General features: G+C 35.3%; 1 protein-coding gene across 4 annotated transcripts in view; it reads left to right on the forward strand.

Annotated features, from left to right (window-relative positions):
- B3GLCT (beta 3-glucosyltransferase) overlaps positions 1-18,255 on the forward strand; it is a 49,185-nt gene that overhangs the window by 28,106 nt on the left and 2,824 nt on the right. For 2 of the 4 annotated variants that reach the window (XM_066175969.1, XM_066175968.1), the window contains 9 exons: positions 1,435-1,546; positions 3,977-4,113; positions 4,948-5,011; positions 7,559-7,690; positions 8,669-8,738; positions 12,704-12,817; positions 14,436-14,535; positions 15,485-15,604; positions 16,122-16,266. In XM_066175969.1, the coding sequence (XP_066032066.1) occupies positions 1,435-1,546; positions 3,977-4,113; positions 4,948-5,011; positions 7,559-7,690; positions 8,669-8,738; positions 12,704-12,817; positions 14,436-14,535; positions 15,485-15,604; positions 16,122-16,266 (994 nt within the window). Of the gene's footprint in view, positions 1-1,434; positions 1,547-3,976; positions 4,114-4,947; positions 5,012-7,558; positions 7,691-8,668; positions 8,739-12,703; positions 12,818-14,435; positions 14,536-15,484; positions 15,605-16,121; positions 16,267-16,626; positions 17,358-18,255 lie in introns of those variants that run through there. The other 2 variants (XR_010719367.1, XM_066175966.1) reach the window with 2 other exon arrangements.

Raw genomic sequence — 18,255 nt, forward strand, 5'->3', positions numbered from 1 at the left:
TCTTGAAGTTCTAGCTGAGCACTAAAATGTGAGAGAAAAGCCTGCAGTCTTCAGAGGGTATTAATTACTGTACATATTTAAGAACATGAGGTGTATCTGATACCCTTTCTCTGCTTGCTTGGCAAGTTTTAGAGGGGCAACTAGGAAGTGTTTTTCGTACTTGACTGTGTCCTGCTTTCTTGGTTGAATGGTACAGAGTTACCTGGACTTCAGTGTTGACTATGCACCAATTATATGCTTTTATGACCTGAAAGGATGAATGATGAGTTCTTCTGGCTACTGGAGTTTAGCAGATTAAGTGTCTTAAGCAGAGAACAGTGAATAGTTAAATGCTGTTGCAAGACACAGAGGAAAGGTAGCATAACAAGAAGATGACTGTGCTGATACCGTATAGAAAATTAATTCTACCCCAACCCAAACCAGCACAATAACTGGTCCCAGGTGTAAAAAGACTGAACTAGTTTAACACCTGGCAACCATCTGGTGCTTCTTGCATGTTATTGCAATACCTGCAGAGGCAGGTAACACATTTTCTACCTTAAATATTTCTCAGATGACGGGTTTGGCTTTTTGAGTGGGTTTGGTTTGGGTTTTTGGTTGGTTGGGGGTTTTTTTTGTGGTTTTGTTGGGTTTTTTTTGTTTGGTTTTTTTTTGCAAACCTGCTACTTCTTTTCATTGCCGATTTTATCAGTAGGAAGTGCTTTGGAGAAAGCAGACTGTGATGTTTATAAATACTAGTTTTCTTTTCCTTCTCCTCAGATGATTTGTTAAATTGAATGAATGTAAAAGCCATGCAAAGGAAATTGGACAAATAAATATTTTAGATTTTTTTTTCCATTGGGATGGTATTAATTAATATGGCTCTGTTTTGGTGAGTAGTGGAAGAATTAAGGCTAGAGGAACAGGGAAACAAGGAGTGACATTTTTCTGAAGGAGCCGGTAATCCTGCATTAAAATTATTGCTATCTTTGAGAAGTCCCTTCAGTCTGTACAGTTTCACTGTACTGGAAAAGCTAATGAAGTTTTAAGTTGGGAATGATCAGTGTCCAACAGCTGTGAGAAAACCTGTCATTAGGCATTTTGATGATGGTTGCAGTGCTGTTAGATCTAAGACGGCCAATGCTGGGGTCCCTTGGAAGAAGGGGAAGGTAACTTAAACTGCTATCCATGGATTTCTGAATTCATAGGTGGCTATTAGACCTGTACAATTCTTAACGTGTCTTTTTCCCCTTCTTTCTGTAGATAGCAGCAGAGTCAGTATCTTTATCCATTCACAGTAGTCCTTTGATGTGTCATTTTAAATTGGTAGTAAAATTTTCTGCTTCTTTGTAAATGAAAAACTAGTGGCAAATCATTGATATTTCGGGAATGTGCCTTGAATTTGCCATTTTTGTCCATAAGCCACCTTTTTAGTAAAATGTTTATTTTTTTTAGCTTCTCTGTTACGTATGGTAGGAACACCTCATGGATTTTCTTCTGTGAAGAAGATACAAGAATACAAGTCGAAAAACTGCTAGAAACACTCAGAAGATTTGACAAGTCTAAGGTGAAATAAAAATTTAGAGATCTGTCTTTTTTGTGTGTGACTCAGTGTGTTTTGCCAAATGTTGGAAAAGATGTGTCCTAACACCTTAAAACAGGGGCATAGATTTCTGTTGCTGAGGCTGAGAACAAGGTATTTAACATGAAGCAGTACACACCCTGTGTAGCTGTTAAAGAACTGTTAAAATTGAGCAGAGAAACCACTTCTGTGAATAGCCTGAAAATTACGTACCATAAATAAGAATACGAATATAGTCTGTTTTATTATCCCTTCTCCCCATTTTCCTGTCTGTTATCAATTCTGATTATCATCAGACTGATTGGCTGATGCTAGATTGTCTCTGATGTTTTATTTGCATTCTGTTTCTGATCTGTCTTGGTGATTAGTATTCTGTACCTATCAGAAAAAAAAAAAACAAAATCAAAAAAACAAAAGCCTTGCTGAACAAAATATAAGTTCAACTCACCAAGGAGCAAAGCAAATCTGGCAATACCAACACATGAAAGATGTTAATATTTAGAGTTTTCAGTGTTCAGAAAAAAAAACACCTTAATGTCAGTCCTTTGCCTCTAATAAAAGAAGCCAAACTGTGCTGTGTGAAATATGTTTTGCTTCCTTATTGTAATTCTGCTTCAGGACTTGCCTTAGCATATTTACTTCCTTTTCAGGCACATGGCCTTGTGTTTTCTTACAGTTCTTTTCTAAAATTGCTAATAATGATAATAACAGTTTAGTTCTTACCTTTTAAAACACTTGGTCTTCAAAACAGAGGACTGAATATATTCAGACCTTTGGAAAATCCTTTTTTTTTTTTTTCTGTTTCAGGAACACCTACTTGTAATCGATATTCTGAGAATAGAAACACGAATATTTTTGTTCTAGGTGCTGCCCTTTTGCCAGTTTTGCTCTCTCATTTGCATTACATACAGATTCTAATAAAATAACAAATTATGTTCCAACCTGCAATAAAATATTTTGCTTTTGTACATAGTAATTGTTATCTTAGTGTAACAGTTCGTCCATGATTCCTTATATACAGTAGTAGTCCATCATGTACAAAATTTAAGGTGATTTCTGTCAGAGCGCATTCAATATTCATTTTAAAGTCTCAGCAGTCTGCATAATTAAAAGTTGGTATATGTTTATCTTGTTAAGAGGTCTGCAGTGGGCATGTGAATTGATCAATCTGCAGGTTTTCAGTGTGGATATGTAGAGATTAGTAACAGAAATATTGAGACTGATACCAGTGTAGTATTGAATGTAATAATGAGTGAAAACAGATGTTTCAAAGCATTGAAAGAGACTGTGGAGGAATGTTAGGAAAATGTCCTGCATTGATAACTGATGGCATTACTGACTGCAGTGAAACTGAAAAACACTGGGCAATGTCTTCAGCACCCAGATGCTGAATTATACTTGAACATCAGGCAACACCTTTTTATTGTGCAGATGAATGAGCACTGGCCCAAAGATGTTGTGAGGTCTCAATCCTTGGATATAACTCACGAGCCATTAGGATGTGGCCCTGAGCATCCTGCTTTGTGGCTGGACCTGCCTGAGCAGGGCAAGTTAGGCCAGGTGATCCCCAGAGCTCCCTTCCAGCCTCAGCCCCTCTGTGGTTCTGTGTTTCAACAGTAGATTGATTCAAACTGTGAAAGATGGCAGCAAGGTTAAACTGAACTACATGTGCCACTCCTCTTCAAGTCATCCTAACAGGGTGATAGGCTACAGCTCCAAAGATGCCTGGAATGAATAAACCAAGTGGATGGGCAGCAATGACTTAGTAGCTGTTGATACCTAAATGGTATGGAAGATCTGTCTTAAGAACAGTTTATCTTTGAGAATCATAAGAACTCATAAAATGTTGTGGTTAAACAGTGAGGGTATGACAGCTGAAATCTCTTTTTAAAGTTCCCTAGGGTAGAAGAGGCCAGCTGGATGGAAATTCAAAACTGATATGTATGAAGTTCTTGAATACAATGCTTTTGAGTGTCTTGTCTGAAGAGCAGTCAATTTGGGAATTCAAACACTGGAACAGATTCCCCAGAGAGATTGTGGAATATATTCAAAGCATTACTGGACAGAGTCCTGGGCAAACCTGCATTGGGTGATCCTACTTGAGCAGGGGAATTGAACTAGATGATCTCAAGAGGCCTCTTCCAACTTCCACTATTCTATGTTTCAGTGTTCTTTGAACAGGTGGAAGCCAAGGCATGTTCTGGAGTTTGAAAACGCAGCCTGTATTTGATTTCAGAGAACACTCTTTATTTTCATTTCTTACCAAATACAGTTTTTGTCCAGATTATTTATTGTGAACAATATGCTTCCCTTGTTTTTGTTTTCAGGTTTTCTTTATTCAGCATGAATGCAGTCGTCATCTTCACTAAAAGGATGCTGTAGATGAACAAAATTATTTCCTATATTCCTTTACAGGAGTGGTTTTTAGGTAAAGCATTATATGATGAAGAATCTACAATAATTCACCATTATGCCTTTGCTGAAAATCCTACAGTCTTTAAATTTCCCGATTTTGCTGCTGGTTGGGCTCTTAGCATTCCACTCGTTAACAAGTAAGAATTGAATTTTAAGTCACTTCCTGTTTATTCTCCATTATTCTACACATTCCAAGTATAATTATTGTAAATGCTTCAAAATTAAATGAGTGCAGAAGTAAATTTCTGTATCGTTGCTGTGTTGATGTGATTTATTTTGCTTCACTCTGCCTACATCAACTAGCTAATAGTTGTCCAGTACTAATTGTTTAACTAGTTCAATCTCATATTGTAATTTTAAGAATGTATTCTCCCTGAGACAGTGGTTTTATTCTTGAGTCTCAGAGTGGCTGCATTGCCCTCTAGAAGTGTTTCTCATGCTGTTCAGACAAACTACACATTTATTTCAGCTTAGATGGTTAGATGCTTTCAAATGAGATTTGAAAAGTTCATGGATTTCAGAAGTTGAATGCATCTTACCATAGCAAGGATCGATGTTCTCACAAATTGAAGGTCCCTAAATAATATGCTTTGAAATACGTAGAGAATATTGTCTGTAGTTTGAGATGCTGATCAATACTGCGCTTCAGATGCACTGTTGCTTTTAATTTGTTGTAAATTTTATGCCGGACTCTCAGTCTTCCCCAGGTGAGAACTTTCTTCTTGCACAGGAAGAATGTATCAAAACGTGTGTGCGGAAAATTAATGTCATGACGCTGTTCAGATTTTTTTAAGAAAAAGATTTATATGATAAATATGAGTTGCTTCTTGAGGCAAAAAATATAGAAATGTGATTTATTATTATTTCCCCCTTATAAGGTGGTCAGTAGTACCAGCCACACTTGCCTGCATGCACTAGTGATTGATTTTTTTAATATGTTTGATTAAATTTCTTCATCTCTATTTGCATAGGCTTGCAAAGAAGCTAAAGAGTGAACCACTCAAATCAGACTTCACAATAGATTTAAAGCATGAGGTAAGCAGTGGTGTAATGAAAGAAAAATGGTCTCAAATTTATAAATGTGAATGGTAGTAAATCATAATGAAAACGAGAGATTTTTCTTAAATGTTGCTAAAAAAGGTTGACTGCAATGGCGTGTTAGAGTCCTTCTCCTTCCTTTAGAATATTGTAGTATTTTTAAACTATATTTTGAGCATAGAAAAATTTATTAATAAGCTTGCATTCATATATGAATGCATACATGGTTGTTTATATTAAGGGATCTCCTAAGGTTTGCTCTGTAAGGAAGGAGAGAGACTTCCAGTTCAGAAACCAGAAGATGAGGTGAGCAGTATCTCAATTCCAGCCATCCTCACTCACTTTCTGAATCAGACTCTCAGAGCTAAATATGGTGGGGTTTGCATTAAATACTCTGAGGAATCTACCTTTGTGTGAACACGCTGTGCTGCCACTTGCAGCGTGCGAGTCTAGAAAGACATTTTTTTGTCTCTGGTATGCTACACTTTCAGAAGGTTGGCAGAAGGTATTTCAGACAGTGAGTGAACTGACTGAAAGGTATGTGAGAAGGAGGCTGTATCTGTGCTCCTTTTTGGAGGCCTTTTTGTTTTTTCTGCATTTAAACGAATTTTGCCATCCAGGGTTTTGTACTGTCACCGAAGTGAACTTCTGAACCAGGGATGGGAGAGGGGGTTGAATCTGGAATAAGCTTCTGGCCTGAAATAAGAATATGATTAAGGTTAGGAATAAGGAATGTGAAGAAGGAAGAAAGAACAGGATAAAGATTTTGGCCTGAAATAGTGTAACACTGAAGTAGTTTTAATTCTTTTAACGCTCCTGAAAAGCATCTATAAATTGTTGTTCTGGTCCAGAAAAAAACCACCTTTACATAAAACTACTGCTGCTTTTTCAGATCTTGTAGTGGTCATAAACCTCCTCTTTTAGAACACAAATCTACAGTGTATTTATAGAGTATAGATTTTTAGCATATTTAAATAAACTTGGTATTGTGCAAATGTATTCTTTTATATAATTTCCCCTCATTGACTGATGTATTTCTCAAAAACAATTGAATCCCTCTCAGCTTTCATTTTGCTGTGAGAAACAAGACAAGAAGGTGTTTTTTACCTCTTGTTAATTTTTCTCGATGCAAGACCTTAGGCTTCACAATGTCATTTTATTTTATCTTTATTTTTAAGACAAAACTATTCATATATTCCCAGCCTACGTCAGCGCTAACAAAGTTTTTAAACATATTGTCATTAAAAAGAAATCATTGAGCCACTCCTTTTATGTGCTACAGACTGCTTAGTAAAAAACAATTGATCACTCGACCAACAAAAGGACTTCCATCCACTTATTATTCTGTTAGCAAGTCTTTGCATATGTTTCATTTCAAATTTATTGCCATCGATAACCCACTTCAGCCCTGTAGTTATTCTTTCTGCACAGTCTCATGTCTCCCTAGAGACAGTTTCATTTCCTCTCATTTATTTAATAAATCACCATCTTCTCTGTCTTAAATCATTTTTATGTCTATGCTCTTCTTGTGTGAATCAAGATTGACAACAAATCAAAGAATATAATCTGTTGTTTATAATGGTTGTGTATAATGTTTAAGTTTACAAGAAATATTTTAGTTTGACAGACTCCTAATAACATATGCCTCTAGTCTTTGGTATTTTATTGTGCTCTGCACCTTTTTTATTATTATTTCTTTTTTGCAATCATTATTATTATTTCTTTTTTGTTTGTTTTACCTTATTACTTTCCAAGTTACTATTTTTTACATCCATAACATTTATATACTTCCATATCTTGCAGATGTGGTAAAGTGTTTTTCTCATGCTACTCATTTGTTGGTTGTTGCTTGGACTTTTTGTAACTCCACAGTATATGGTATATTCTCTGTTGCTTAGTCAATGTTGGAATTGAATAACAGAGGTTTTTGTACATGTAGAATTAGATCTGAACTAGGATTAAGACTTTTTTTGTCTTTTTACTGTAGATCTGTTTCCATTGTTTTAGTAACCTTGTGTCATCCTGTGCTACAACCCAAAATGGCACTCTAATTTCGCTTCTAAAATAATACAGCCATATGCCATTCTAAGGCTTTCAATTGAAATTTCATTTTTCAGTGGGAAATTTTAGGACATTGTGAATTTCCATAAATAATCAGTGATAAGTTCCAGTTGTCAAATACTCTTTGTTGTCTAGGAGCTTTGGTTCTTTTTTGGTTCACGTGATAGACATTAACTCTGAATAGTTGAATTCTGGACTAATACTAATACAATTGGTTAAAGGACTCAGGAGCACAAGTGCTGTTCTCTGTCCTTCCAGCTGCAGGGAGTGACAAGGGAAGAAACTGGAGGAGCCAGCAACCAATACCTGCCTCTGAGCATGGTGCCACCAGCAGAATATAGAGGAATTAGTTAATCAACTCAGGGACAAATCTGCTGCATTGTCCCGTATCTTTCACTTTCCTTGTTAATATATTTTCTTTGTATGCTCTGAAATTTTTTTATCTGGTTTAATTACTGATATAAATGTTCCCAATTTCGACAGATTGCCCTGTACATTTGGCAGAAAGGGGAAGGACCACATCTTACTCCAGTGCCTGAGTTCTGCACAGATGATGTGAATTCATATAAGGCTGATGACTGTGCAACAACATTCAGTAATTTTCTGCCACTTTGTGTAAGTACAATATTTTTAAATACCATTTGCTTACCAAAAGTAAAACTGACTAAAATGTATAATACTTGAGTTCAAACATCTCAAAACTTGAGAAAATATTTTTAAGTAAGCTAAGAGAAACCCCAACAAAATAGTTTGTTCTGGCATTTATCTAGGGAGTATTTTGGATATGCTTTCAGGCTTCTGTGGCACAGAATATTTCCTGGCAACTAATATTACATATGCTTTAATGAGTCTTTCTACCACAGTGTTTGGTTGGCGCATAATCTATAAATTATTTATCCTTACACAGTGAGATACTGAAGTATAGATGATCTTTTTTTCCCCCCACAGATGGGAATTTAAAACTTGCTGAGGCTAAAGATAAAATGCAAAATAGTATTTGGTGCCTTAAAGTACAACCCATCTCTTCCACCTCTAGGAGAATACATTTATTATGTTATGAATTAAGTGTAGCTAGAGGCCAAGATATGTTCTGTGCTTCCAGGAGAGTAAAATTCTAGGTGTCAAAAAGGATAACAAGTCAAAGTAGTCAAGGAGTTGAGGAAATTCAAAGATTTCTAGTGTGTAGCATTTAAGTAGCATTTTCCCAAGTGTGATACAATTTGTGTTCTCATTGTGACTGATTTCAAAGAAATTAAGAAATCATTCTTTTTCAGATGAATCATTCTTAGTTCAACGAGCTTTTCTACTGATGGTCTTTTCCTAATGATAGGCGTTTTAGTTCTTGTTAGAGTACTACATCAATGGAAAAAATTTTCCAGTAATGTTATTTCAGGAATTTCAAACAACCAGTGGTGCTTATTTTAAGAGATAAAAAGTTACTTCCTGGCTTATCATGAGAACGCTCTTCTGCTTGATAGACTATACAATGAAAAGATACTTCGTGTTTTATTATATGTTTGGACATACATATCCTATAGAATACTATAGGCACAGCCTGCACTTAAAAGATTAATTTTTGTTTTGTTCATGTAGGGAGAGCCAGTGAATAAGGAAGATGTTTTTGTTGCTGTAAAAACATGTCGAAAATTTCATGGTGACAGAAGTAAGTTGTTGGCTGGTCAAGGTAGTAGTTCTATGAAATAAAATTCCTAAAATGAATATTTAAAAAGCTGATATATGCTGTCTCTGTAGCTCTTGGGACTAAACGTTTGCAAAATCGACTGGGAAACAGGAAAGTTTTGGAATTATAAACAGTTTATCCTTCAGGTGGGATCTTTTAATGGTTCAGAGTCCTCAGGAGTGCTGTGAAACACTTAAGATAAAAATTTGTTTCAACTTTAGTCACTGTTGGTAAAAAACTTGGAATTGAATACCTAAATTAAAACCTGCATAGGGTTAGCTTATATTGTTGTATGAAATATATGGATTAATACAGCAGTTACTAGCAGCTATTAAACTTTAGTGAGTTTCCCCCAGATAATTGCTTCACTTTTTCTCTTTGTACCTGCAGTGACAATTGTGCAGCTCTTTGGTGGCTGCCTTAGAAATTTGAACAAGCTGAAATGTCCCTCATTTCCTTCTTCCTTTTGTCCTGCCCTCCTCTCCAGTAAAAGACTGAGCAGCTTATTATGCTGTCACGTTGCTTCTAGATGTTCCATGTGCACATGTGCTTTATAATGCTTGGAATGGGAAAACTTGTCCCTTCTAGAAATCTGGTCACATGTAGTACTTCAGCCAGCCAGTGGCCCAGATCAAGAGCGTGTGAAACGCTATAGCAGATTTCATCTGAAAGTCTATCTGAAAACTGTAGTCACACAGGCAGTGGTGGTCACCATGCTAAAAACAACAACCAGAAAAACCCCTTGCGCAGCCCAGCAAGGTACACACAGTGAGCATTAACTTCCTCCTCAGAGGCACAGAAAATAGACACAGAGAGACTCTGAGCTTCCACTAACACACAGTAATGCTCAGCTAAGTTGAGGGAGATCAAGTCTTAACAAAGCTTGGAAGAAAAAATTCTAAATCCACCAGTTTAACAGAAGATGCTCCACCTACTTGATGCCACCTACCCCTCTGGTCTGGTTTGCTTCTAGACATTTTGTTAAGAAGGAAGAGATTTATTCCCAGGAAATTGCTTGAATTTTGTGTGCTCTTTAATATTCCAGGTGCATAATACTGTCTCCAATATGCTTAGTTTGTTTATAAGCATAATTTAAAGTGATTATAATTAACAACAACAAAAAAAAAAAAGAAAATCAAGTAACTAGTTAGTAGTTGTACCAAATTTTGAGAGGGTTTTCCACACCTGTTCTCAGAGGACAGGATGGAAGTAAAACTCTTCTTAACTAGGTCTGGTTAAAAACAGGCGGGATTTTTTCATACTAAGATTTATGGAATTTTTTTCTCAATGCTACTGCACCTGATGAAGGCACATTTGTAGTATTTTAATAATGTAGTTGTTAGGTTATCTTTAAAGTAGCTTTTGACAAAACAAAATTGACTGTCCTGTAATTGGAGTTCACTGAAGAGTTCTCCTTCCTGGATCCATGTTCATTTTTTAACATCAAAATTTGAAAAAAAGAAAAAAACCAACCTAGAAAGTCAGAAAAATACAAAAGGCCTCAAAAAGATAGCATAAACATCCTTCAAGAAACACCTGTTGAAGACTGAGGAAAATTCTTGAACTTTCCTCACAGCTTCCAGTGTTATGCAATAGAGGATAATCTTACTCCAGATTTTGAAAGATTAATGGATGCCAGCTTCAGAGAGCTCTTTTTACCTGGTAAGTCATTCTTTATTGTATGCCAAAAACTACATTAATGCAGCATTAAGGCTTGGAAATCGATGTGCTTTTAAAAGCAGCTAAATTTTACCTCAGAATTTACTTCAGATACAACTCTCCTTCTTACACATACCATCTGTGGTTATAAAAGAAATTTTCAAGACTGCAAACATGCAAGAGGGTTCTAGAAATAGCAGAAATAAAATGTCATTAAGAGCTTAGAGCTGATCTTTAAATATCTCTACGGGTATTAAAACTTTTGGTGTGATCACAAGTATTAATACATATTGATAAATATTTTCATCATCATCTAGTCCAAAATTTCAAGTAGTTTTCTTTTGGAAGGTACAATTTGCCAGAAATTACAAAGTATTGTGGGATTCAATTTACAAGTGACATTAGTCTGCATGGTGACACTTCCATCAAGACAAGCAAGGGAAAGAGAAGGACACTTTAGTTAACAGCCCCCTTGCCAGACGTCTTAACTGTGATGAGACTCAAGTCCTTGCTTCAGTAAACTTTTTTTCATTTATAGAAAGAAGGGGGCATCCACCAAAGGAATTGAGAGGCTCAGTCTGTAATTGCAAATACTTCTGTGTGTTAAAGGACCCTGCTGAGTTTCAGGTCCTCGTTTGGAGAAAGGTAGAGCAACCTTCACAGGTGCATCTCCCTCTGCAAGAGAAAGTTTGGATGCTCTTGTGTGTCTGTAATTCTTCTGTTCTGGAGGCTTGTTTTCTGAAACCTTTCTGGTTTTGTTCTGCTGAGAAACATTTTTAAGTAAAAGATTTCAACAAAATAAGAAAATAATTTCCTGCCTGTACCTGTTGTTTGTATATAATTCCTTTAGGATGTTTTATGAAAAAATGAGAACTTTTACATTTCTTTAAGAACTTTTAAAAGTAGTATGGGACCGTTGCAAAATGCTACAAAAGTGATTTTTTTCTTTTCAAAATGTTAAAGTCTTTCCATTAGTGCATTGAGTTCTTATTACTCTGTCTTAACAGTAAAATGAAGTCAGAGGGTAACTGTTATCAAACTGAGTGTTGATCAATCGAGTAATAAACCCTGTGTGTTCAGAGTAGAGGGAAGTGAGCAACTAGGTAGGCAACAAGCATCAAATTAGGTGATGGATGATTCTAGCAAGGGGCTAAAGTGAGTTGTTCATGAGCATCAGGGTTGTATAGCAGCAAAGGGAAGTTATAAATATTTTCCTCCATTTAAAGCACTAACTGCTACTGGTGAGACCTCCTGGATGTGTCAGAGCATAAAGCAGAGAAGCAGTAACAGCAGAGTACAGAGTACTTGCTCAAGAGTACCTGTTCATCTCAGGCCTGACCTTCTCATTTTTAGGATGGAAGAGAGATCATTATTTCAATCCAATGGTTTTCTTCTGAACACCCTGCAGGTTTTTGTGTTACCTGTAATTTATTCACTTCTGGATGTAATGTAAATACTCATGGCATCATTATTAGAATTTTGTATGATCAATTTTAAGTGCTGATGTGAAATGGCAAACTTGTAAGAAAAGGGTTGTTTTTTTTAGAAAAGCATTAAGCAATCCTCCTTTGAATAGAATCCCCATGGGATCAAAATTGATTGTATGATATTTATAAGCTATACTACACAAATACATCTTATTTATAAATGAAACCATAAATATTTATATGTTTATAACAGGAGTGGTTATAAAATGCCCTGTGAGTGTGTCTCCAGAGACAGGTGCTTTGGAGCATTAATATGATGTTGCTGTCAGATAGAATGTGTTTAATACCAGTACAGTATTTTAAAAGGTACATTTGGTCTGTTTCTGATTCAGAATATGTTACAGACTGTACAGTTGGATTAAAATATGTGCCATTTCAATACTGGAAGAAGGACTAATCTCTGGTAGTGTTTGTGCTGATGTGTGCTATGAATTGTACAATTGCAAGTGTAAAAGTAGAATTCCATTCTTTGGTTAGCCAAAATATAAATATCACATTTTTCAATTATTATTATAAATAATAGTATCATGAAATTATTGTCATATTTAATAGAATCTTTTTTATAATTTAAATAAAACTGGCCCAACTGGCTTTCATAAAATTGTAAAATTTTTTTCTCTCTAACTATTATATGGAAGAAAATAGAATGAACATTTACAATCATGATGCTGTATTTGAAGCAGCGTTTTTATTACCATGTGAAGAAATGTGGCTAACAAAACGTGGTTAACATGAATATTTGGATCAAGTATCTATTTTAATCAAGTTCATTGTGTTTGAATGCCAATCATTGTTTTGCAGTACCGGTTGTAAAGCAGACTTGGGAAAGAGAAGCTGCCCTTATTGAATACTACAGTGATTATGCAGACATCTCCATTCCTACTGTAGATTTAGGCATACCTAACACTGACAGAGGTGAGCTATTGACTGTTGTCACTTTTGCACAAATGACTGGCTGAAGAAGTGAAGTTTTATGGATGATATGTGTCTCTCATGTCAAGCATGTCATTTAGAAATTCTGGTTTTCTCTAGCACATATGTGCAGCCTAAACTATAAGAATGCTCTTCACACAGGAAATGGATGGAGAGTACATTCAGCGTCCCCCTGTGTAGATAATGTGTTCTTTTTAGCAGAAACCTAAATACTGAGATTTTGAAAGCATGGTATACTGATACATTCCAAGAGAAAAAGAAATGGTATTATTACTTGGGGTAAGAGTTATAACTCTACAGTTATTTATGATTTTCAGTAGGATCATCAACAGTGAAGAAATCATAAATTTATTTCAAAAGACCTTAGGCAGTGCAAACTGTACTAAGCATAAACTGCTTGCCATATGGTATTCAGATACTATATCCATGTGCCTTGCATGTCTTGATTTAAGCACAAAAACTAATTGAGCCATCTTTTTATAGCAAACAATAGGCATTTAAATTAATTTAGTTTGTGTTTGAATAGAAAAAAGACTATGGATATGGTGGCTTTCTTAGGTTTATTAATTTTGATTTTTCTATTTCATTTGATCTATTGTTCTTAGGCTGATACTTTATTACCTTCTGAATTACATGTGTCCAGGCAGCGGTCTGTTAGCCTCATGTGGCCCACAAGGTCAGTTGTTCTGACCTCTGGGTTATTTCCGCCCCCCTTTTTTTTTTTTTTTGTCTGTTAGAGGCAGAGAGAGAAGAGGCAGGATTTTTTGTGTGCACAGGTGGAGCAGGACATGAGCAAGCAGTGAGTGTTGTCAAGCGGCAGCCAGTCTGCTGGGCACACATGGATTAATTGTAGAAGCCATGCCCAGCAGTTCTAGTCATGCCAGGGAGCTTCCAAGTTTTGTGATAGAGTATAATAAAGAAATCTTGGGTTTAATTTTGAAAAACGTTCACATACTAGTCTGGATTAAGTTCACAGTCTCACAAAATCACCAGAGCAAGGATTTCCTTCATTTCTTCAGCATACAATTACTGCATTTTCTCAAAGAACATTTTAACTGAAAGTGGCTTCAGATATAAACCTGTTATGTTGAGTGATTTTTTACTAAATTTAATATTGATAGCAGTAATTACTTTAGACAATCAGCTGTGATGAATAAAGAATGTCTGAAATGAAGTTTGTCCAAGATCTAAAAAAGGTTCAGCAGAAGTCTGAAACTTTTTCTTTCTCATGTCCTGCTTATTCTGAACAAGGGTATTTCACTTGTGCACTCCTAGCAAAGGGTGTCTTACCTCTGGACTTCATTATAATCTTGTGATAAATGTTCAGACCTTTCCTTAGAGGCAGTGATCAGGACCTGAATTCCCAGTGAGGTGTATATTTAATTATTTCTAAAAAAGCATCATGAAATGCTGTGACAGTATCTTGAAGTATTTTGCAGAGCATTCTTCTATCATAGTCTCCTCATTTTTATAGCTCTTTTAATTAACAATAGCAATTTGTCCAGTATTGTTCAACAGCTTGACAGATAACTGGAATAAAGCTTGGGTTTAACTTAATTCATATTTTATTTAAGTATATATCCTGTTAATTTCTTTTTAGGTCACTGTGGGAAAACTTTTGCCATTTTGGAAAGGTTTTTGAATCATACTTCTCCCAGAACCCCTTGGTTAGTTGTAGTGGATGATGACACACTGATAAGGTATATATTGCATTGCTTCATGAGCTACCACTCTTTATGTCAATAAGAGATTTAGCAATATTCGCCTATCCTTCTTTGTTTAAGAGATACAGCTATTGTATTAGCCATGTGGCCTTATATGACTTGAAGAAAAAAAATTGTCACTTCCCATCAGTATTCTTTTGACAGATATTAAAAACAATGATGTAACTTGGTTAAAGCTGTATTAACATGTAATTATTTAGTCTGGACACACCACGTTTTGTGATTCTTCAGTGTAGGTATGTTTGAGCTCATAGGATTTAGTAATTTGCTAAAAACCTTTCTAAGATGTGTTCCTCAGACTAATCTATCTGAAGAAAGGTTCCATAAGCTCAGGTCAGTTGTCTGAGCTACCCAGAATGGTGTTTTGGAACTTGCATTTGTTGGAAAATTGGACCCCATTCTTGTAAAATCTGACACTGCAACATAAGCAAAAAAAGGCAGAGTGAGCAATGCACAGGATCCCATCGTGATGAACAGTGGTTACATTAAATCATGTGACAAAAGAAGTAGTGAGAGGATGTAACTGTGAATAATGCAGCATTCATAGAACTAAATCTACTGGTTTAGTTTTCAAATTGTAAATGTCCATAGATAATTTGCAAAATCTTAACCATTGCTTGGAAAGTGTCATTTCCTGTTTTCTCTGAGATGAATTGCGGATTTACTGACAAACCATCTATGTCAAAAAATACTTTAAGGTAATTTGTTCATCATTTGACCAAATTGTGCGGTCATATCTCATAGTAAATAATCCATCATAAATTTCTGTTTAGCAGTCTGTATCTCTAGGGGAGTTTTTTTGGGTAGAATTTCTGAATTTCTTCTGTCATCTTTGTGCTGTTTAATAGAATGCTGTTGAGGGTAGCAATGTCTGTTCCAAAATGAATGTTTACAAGATGTTTTTTAATCACTTTTCATATTATAGTATATTCAGACTCCGAAAATTGCTCAGCTGCTATGACCCAAATGAACCAATATTCCTTGGAGAGCGTTATGGCTATGGCTTGGGAACAGGAGGATACAGCTATATCACTGGTGGAGGAGGGTAATTGGTTTGAGTTCCTACTGAGATCTTTTTGAGTGCAAATGTTTTAAATTATGACACAAATCAGTCTCAACAGAAACAGTGATATTTTCCCCAGATGTGTGCAATTTACCTTACACCTTCTGTGTAGTGACACATGCTGATCTCAAGTCCCCAACTATTTTCCCTTACGTTTGAGGAAGATTGTGGAGGACACTCCTTTTGAGTCCAGGCCAAATTTAGGAGGAATTATCAGCTGTAGTAAAAATGATGGGTAGCTAACTTGTTGTTGGAATAACATCAAGTGGGTGTAATTGATGTAATTAGTTTTCAGTATAAAAAGTATTTATCTTTCAGAAAATTCCTCTTTCACTATTTGTCAGTTCTGACTCCTTACATTTTGAATTTCAAACATGTTTTATCAGAGGGCTACGTTCAATATTGCAGTTTTAAATAATTTAGCAATATTTATTAGTTACAGTTATTTTGTATCTTTAGAAGTTTTTATACATTTCACGTGCTCTTTTTTTAAATTCAGGATGGTTTTCAGCAGAACAGCAGTTCAGAAACTACTTGCTAGCAAATGCCGGTGTTACAGCATGGATGCACCTGATGATATGGTCCTTGGGATGTGTTTCAGTGGCTTGGGAATCCCTATAACACACAGTCCACTTTTTCATCAGGTCAGAGAGCTATTTTCAAGTATTAAAAATGTATTTCACTTTTTAAGTATACACGTAAAACAGTCATAAATATTCAAATTTGATCAATATGTAAAAACACTGAACAAGAAGCTGCTGCTGCTTTACCTTGGTTCTCAGGAGAACAAGACTGATCAAATAAGAACATTCTCATACCATGGATTACTACAATGCTTTGCTTGTTTATATGATATTTTAGCTAACCTATAACTGCATTTTATTAGAAATGCAGTCAGAGGTGAGGATTTTGAAAAAGAAATGGAATTAGGAGCCACATGCTTTGAACAGTAGTTATATATCCTCTAAGGGAAAAAACCTACAGCACAATTCCTTTTTCTTCAGGTAACGGAGAACTGACTCTAAAATTTTTCAATAAATCTGCCTGCTCTACTTACCTGATTTTTCTATTGGTTCAGTATTTACTATTCTGAAATACTTCATTAGTGAAGATATAAAATATGAAATTATTGCTTTTATGGTGGATTCTGAAGAATGATGTAAGTATGATAAATTGCTGTATGCTAGCACATGGGAAAGAGAGCTTACAAAACATAATTTTCGTGTGAGTTTGGAATAAAAGGGCTGGAGTAGATTTTAATCTTGTTTCTGTCTTTCACACAGTATTTAACAAGCTAACCATAGTGTCACAGTGGAAATTGTGCATAATGTATTGAGGCTGTAGAGATTTTCTTCTTTGTAAGCCAAGTAAACCAAATTCTTGCACGGTATGAACAAGAAGCACTAGGGATTTTTTTTCCCAAACAGTGCACAACTTTTTTAAAAGTCAACATTTAAATTAGTGTAGCATTCGTTGTTTTTCAGGTGTCAATCTAATTGAAAACTGGGAACACCTGTATATCTGAATATGAGCTGAGATAGTAAGCTACTTGAAAATTAGTAAATTACCCTGTAGTTCAAAGCAGCTGGGGGGGAGGGCGTGTTTCTTATTTAAATTGTCATCTTTTTCTATGTTAAGATTCCATTTCTGATTACACTTGCTATTTAGAGAAATGGAAATACTGAGAACATACTATTCAATTTTATTTCATATTTTAATTTCTTGTCCTAATAAAAAAAAATCCTATCTGTTTACTCTGCTGTTTTGTTTGTCATTGCTTACTCCTTTCAATATAGAAAGAAAACAAGTAATGCATATTATAAATCAACAATTACTGAATGATTTTGCTTGCACAGGTGTTAAAAAGAACCAAAACAACAAACCAGCCTAATTAAAGGAGAGTCATAACAGAACTCATTTTCCAAATTTGTTAAAATGATCCTTATTTAAAAAAAAAAGGATCTCCTTGTAATCCTTAATAGTGTGCACTTGATACTGAGTCACTTTGAAAGGGAAATCCAAGCAGTTTGATTTTTCACATAGAAAATTGCACCTGACTTCTGATTCATCTTTACTGTTGCTTGTAACAAATTCTATTTAATATCCCTAGAACAAAAATTAACCCGTGGGGGAAAACCGCTGAATCAAAATTGAATGTGCTTATTCTGCAAAATCCACTATTGTGCAAAAAATATTTTAAAGATGAGAAAACTAATTTTGGGTTTTCTGTCAAGCAGAAAATAACTTCTTAAGGACTTGACTGAAATATTATGATGTGTGATGTTTCATGAAATATGTGAATCTAAAATTGTTCTGAGATACAGATTATGAAAAAGAAGCAAAGGTATCTTCATTCTTGGAGTGTCTGTGATGTGTTTGCTCATTCTTACTGGTTTCCTGCTGCCTACTTGCTGAGGCAGATAGCTATTCTGTAACCTGTTCCAGAGGTTTTTGACATGATGAGACTCTTAAAGAGAACAGGAACCTTCACATGCTGGGTAGCAGCCAGAATTTTGGGCTTAAATATAAAATCTGGGCTAAAGCAATATATTTAGCTTTTCTAGAACACCGAATACAAATTTTAGCAAAAAAAATTACAGTTATTAGAGTAGGTATCATTATTTTAGAATTAT

This window comes from Chamaea fasciata, unplaced genomic scaffold (genome assembly GCF_029207755.1).
Source record: "Chamaea fasciata isolate MVZ Bird 193981 ecotype frontalis unplaced genomic scaffold, bChaFas1.0.hap1 SCAF_2, whole genome shotgun sequence".
In the NCBI taxonomy this organism is placed as follows: Eukaryota; Metazoa; Chordata; class Aves; order Passeriformes; family Sylviidae; genus Chamaea; species Chamaea fasciata.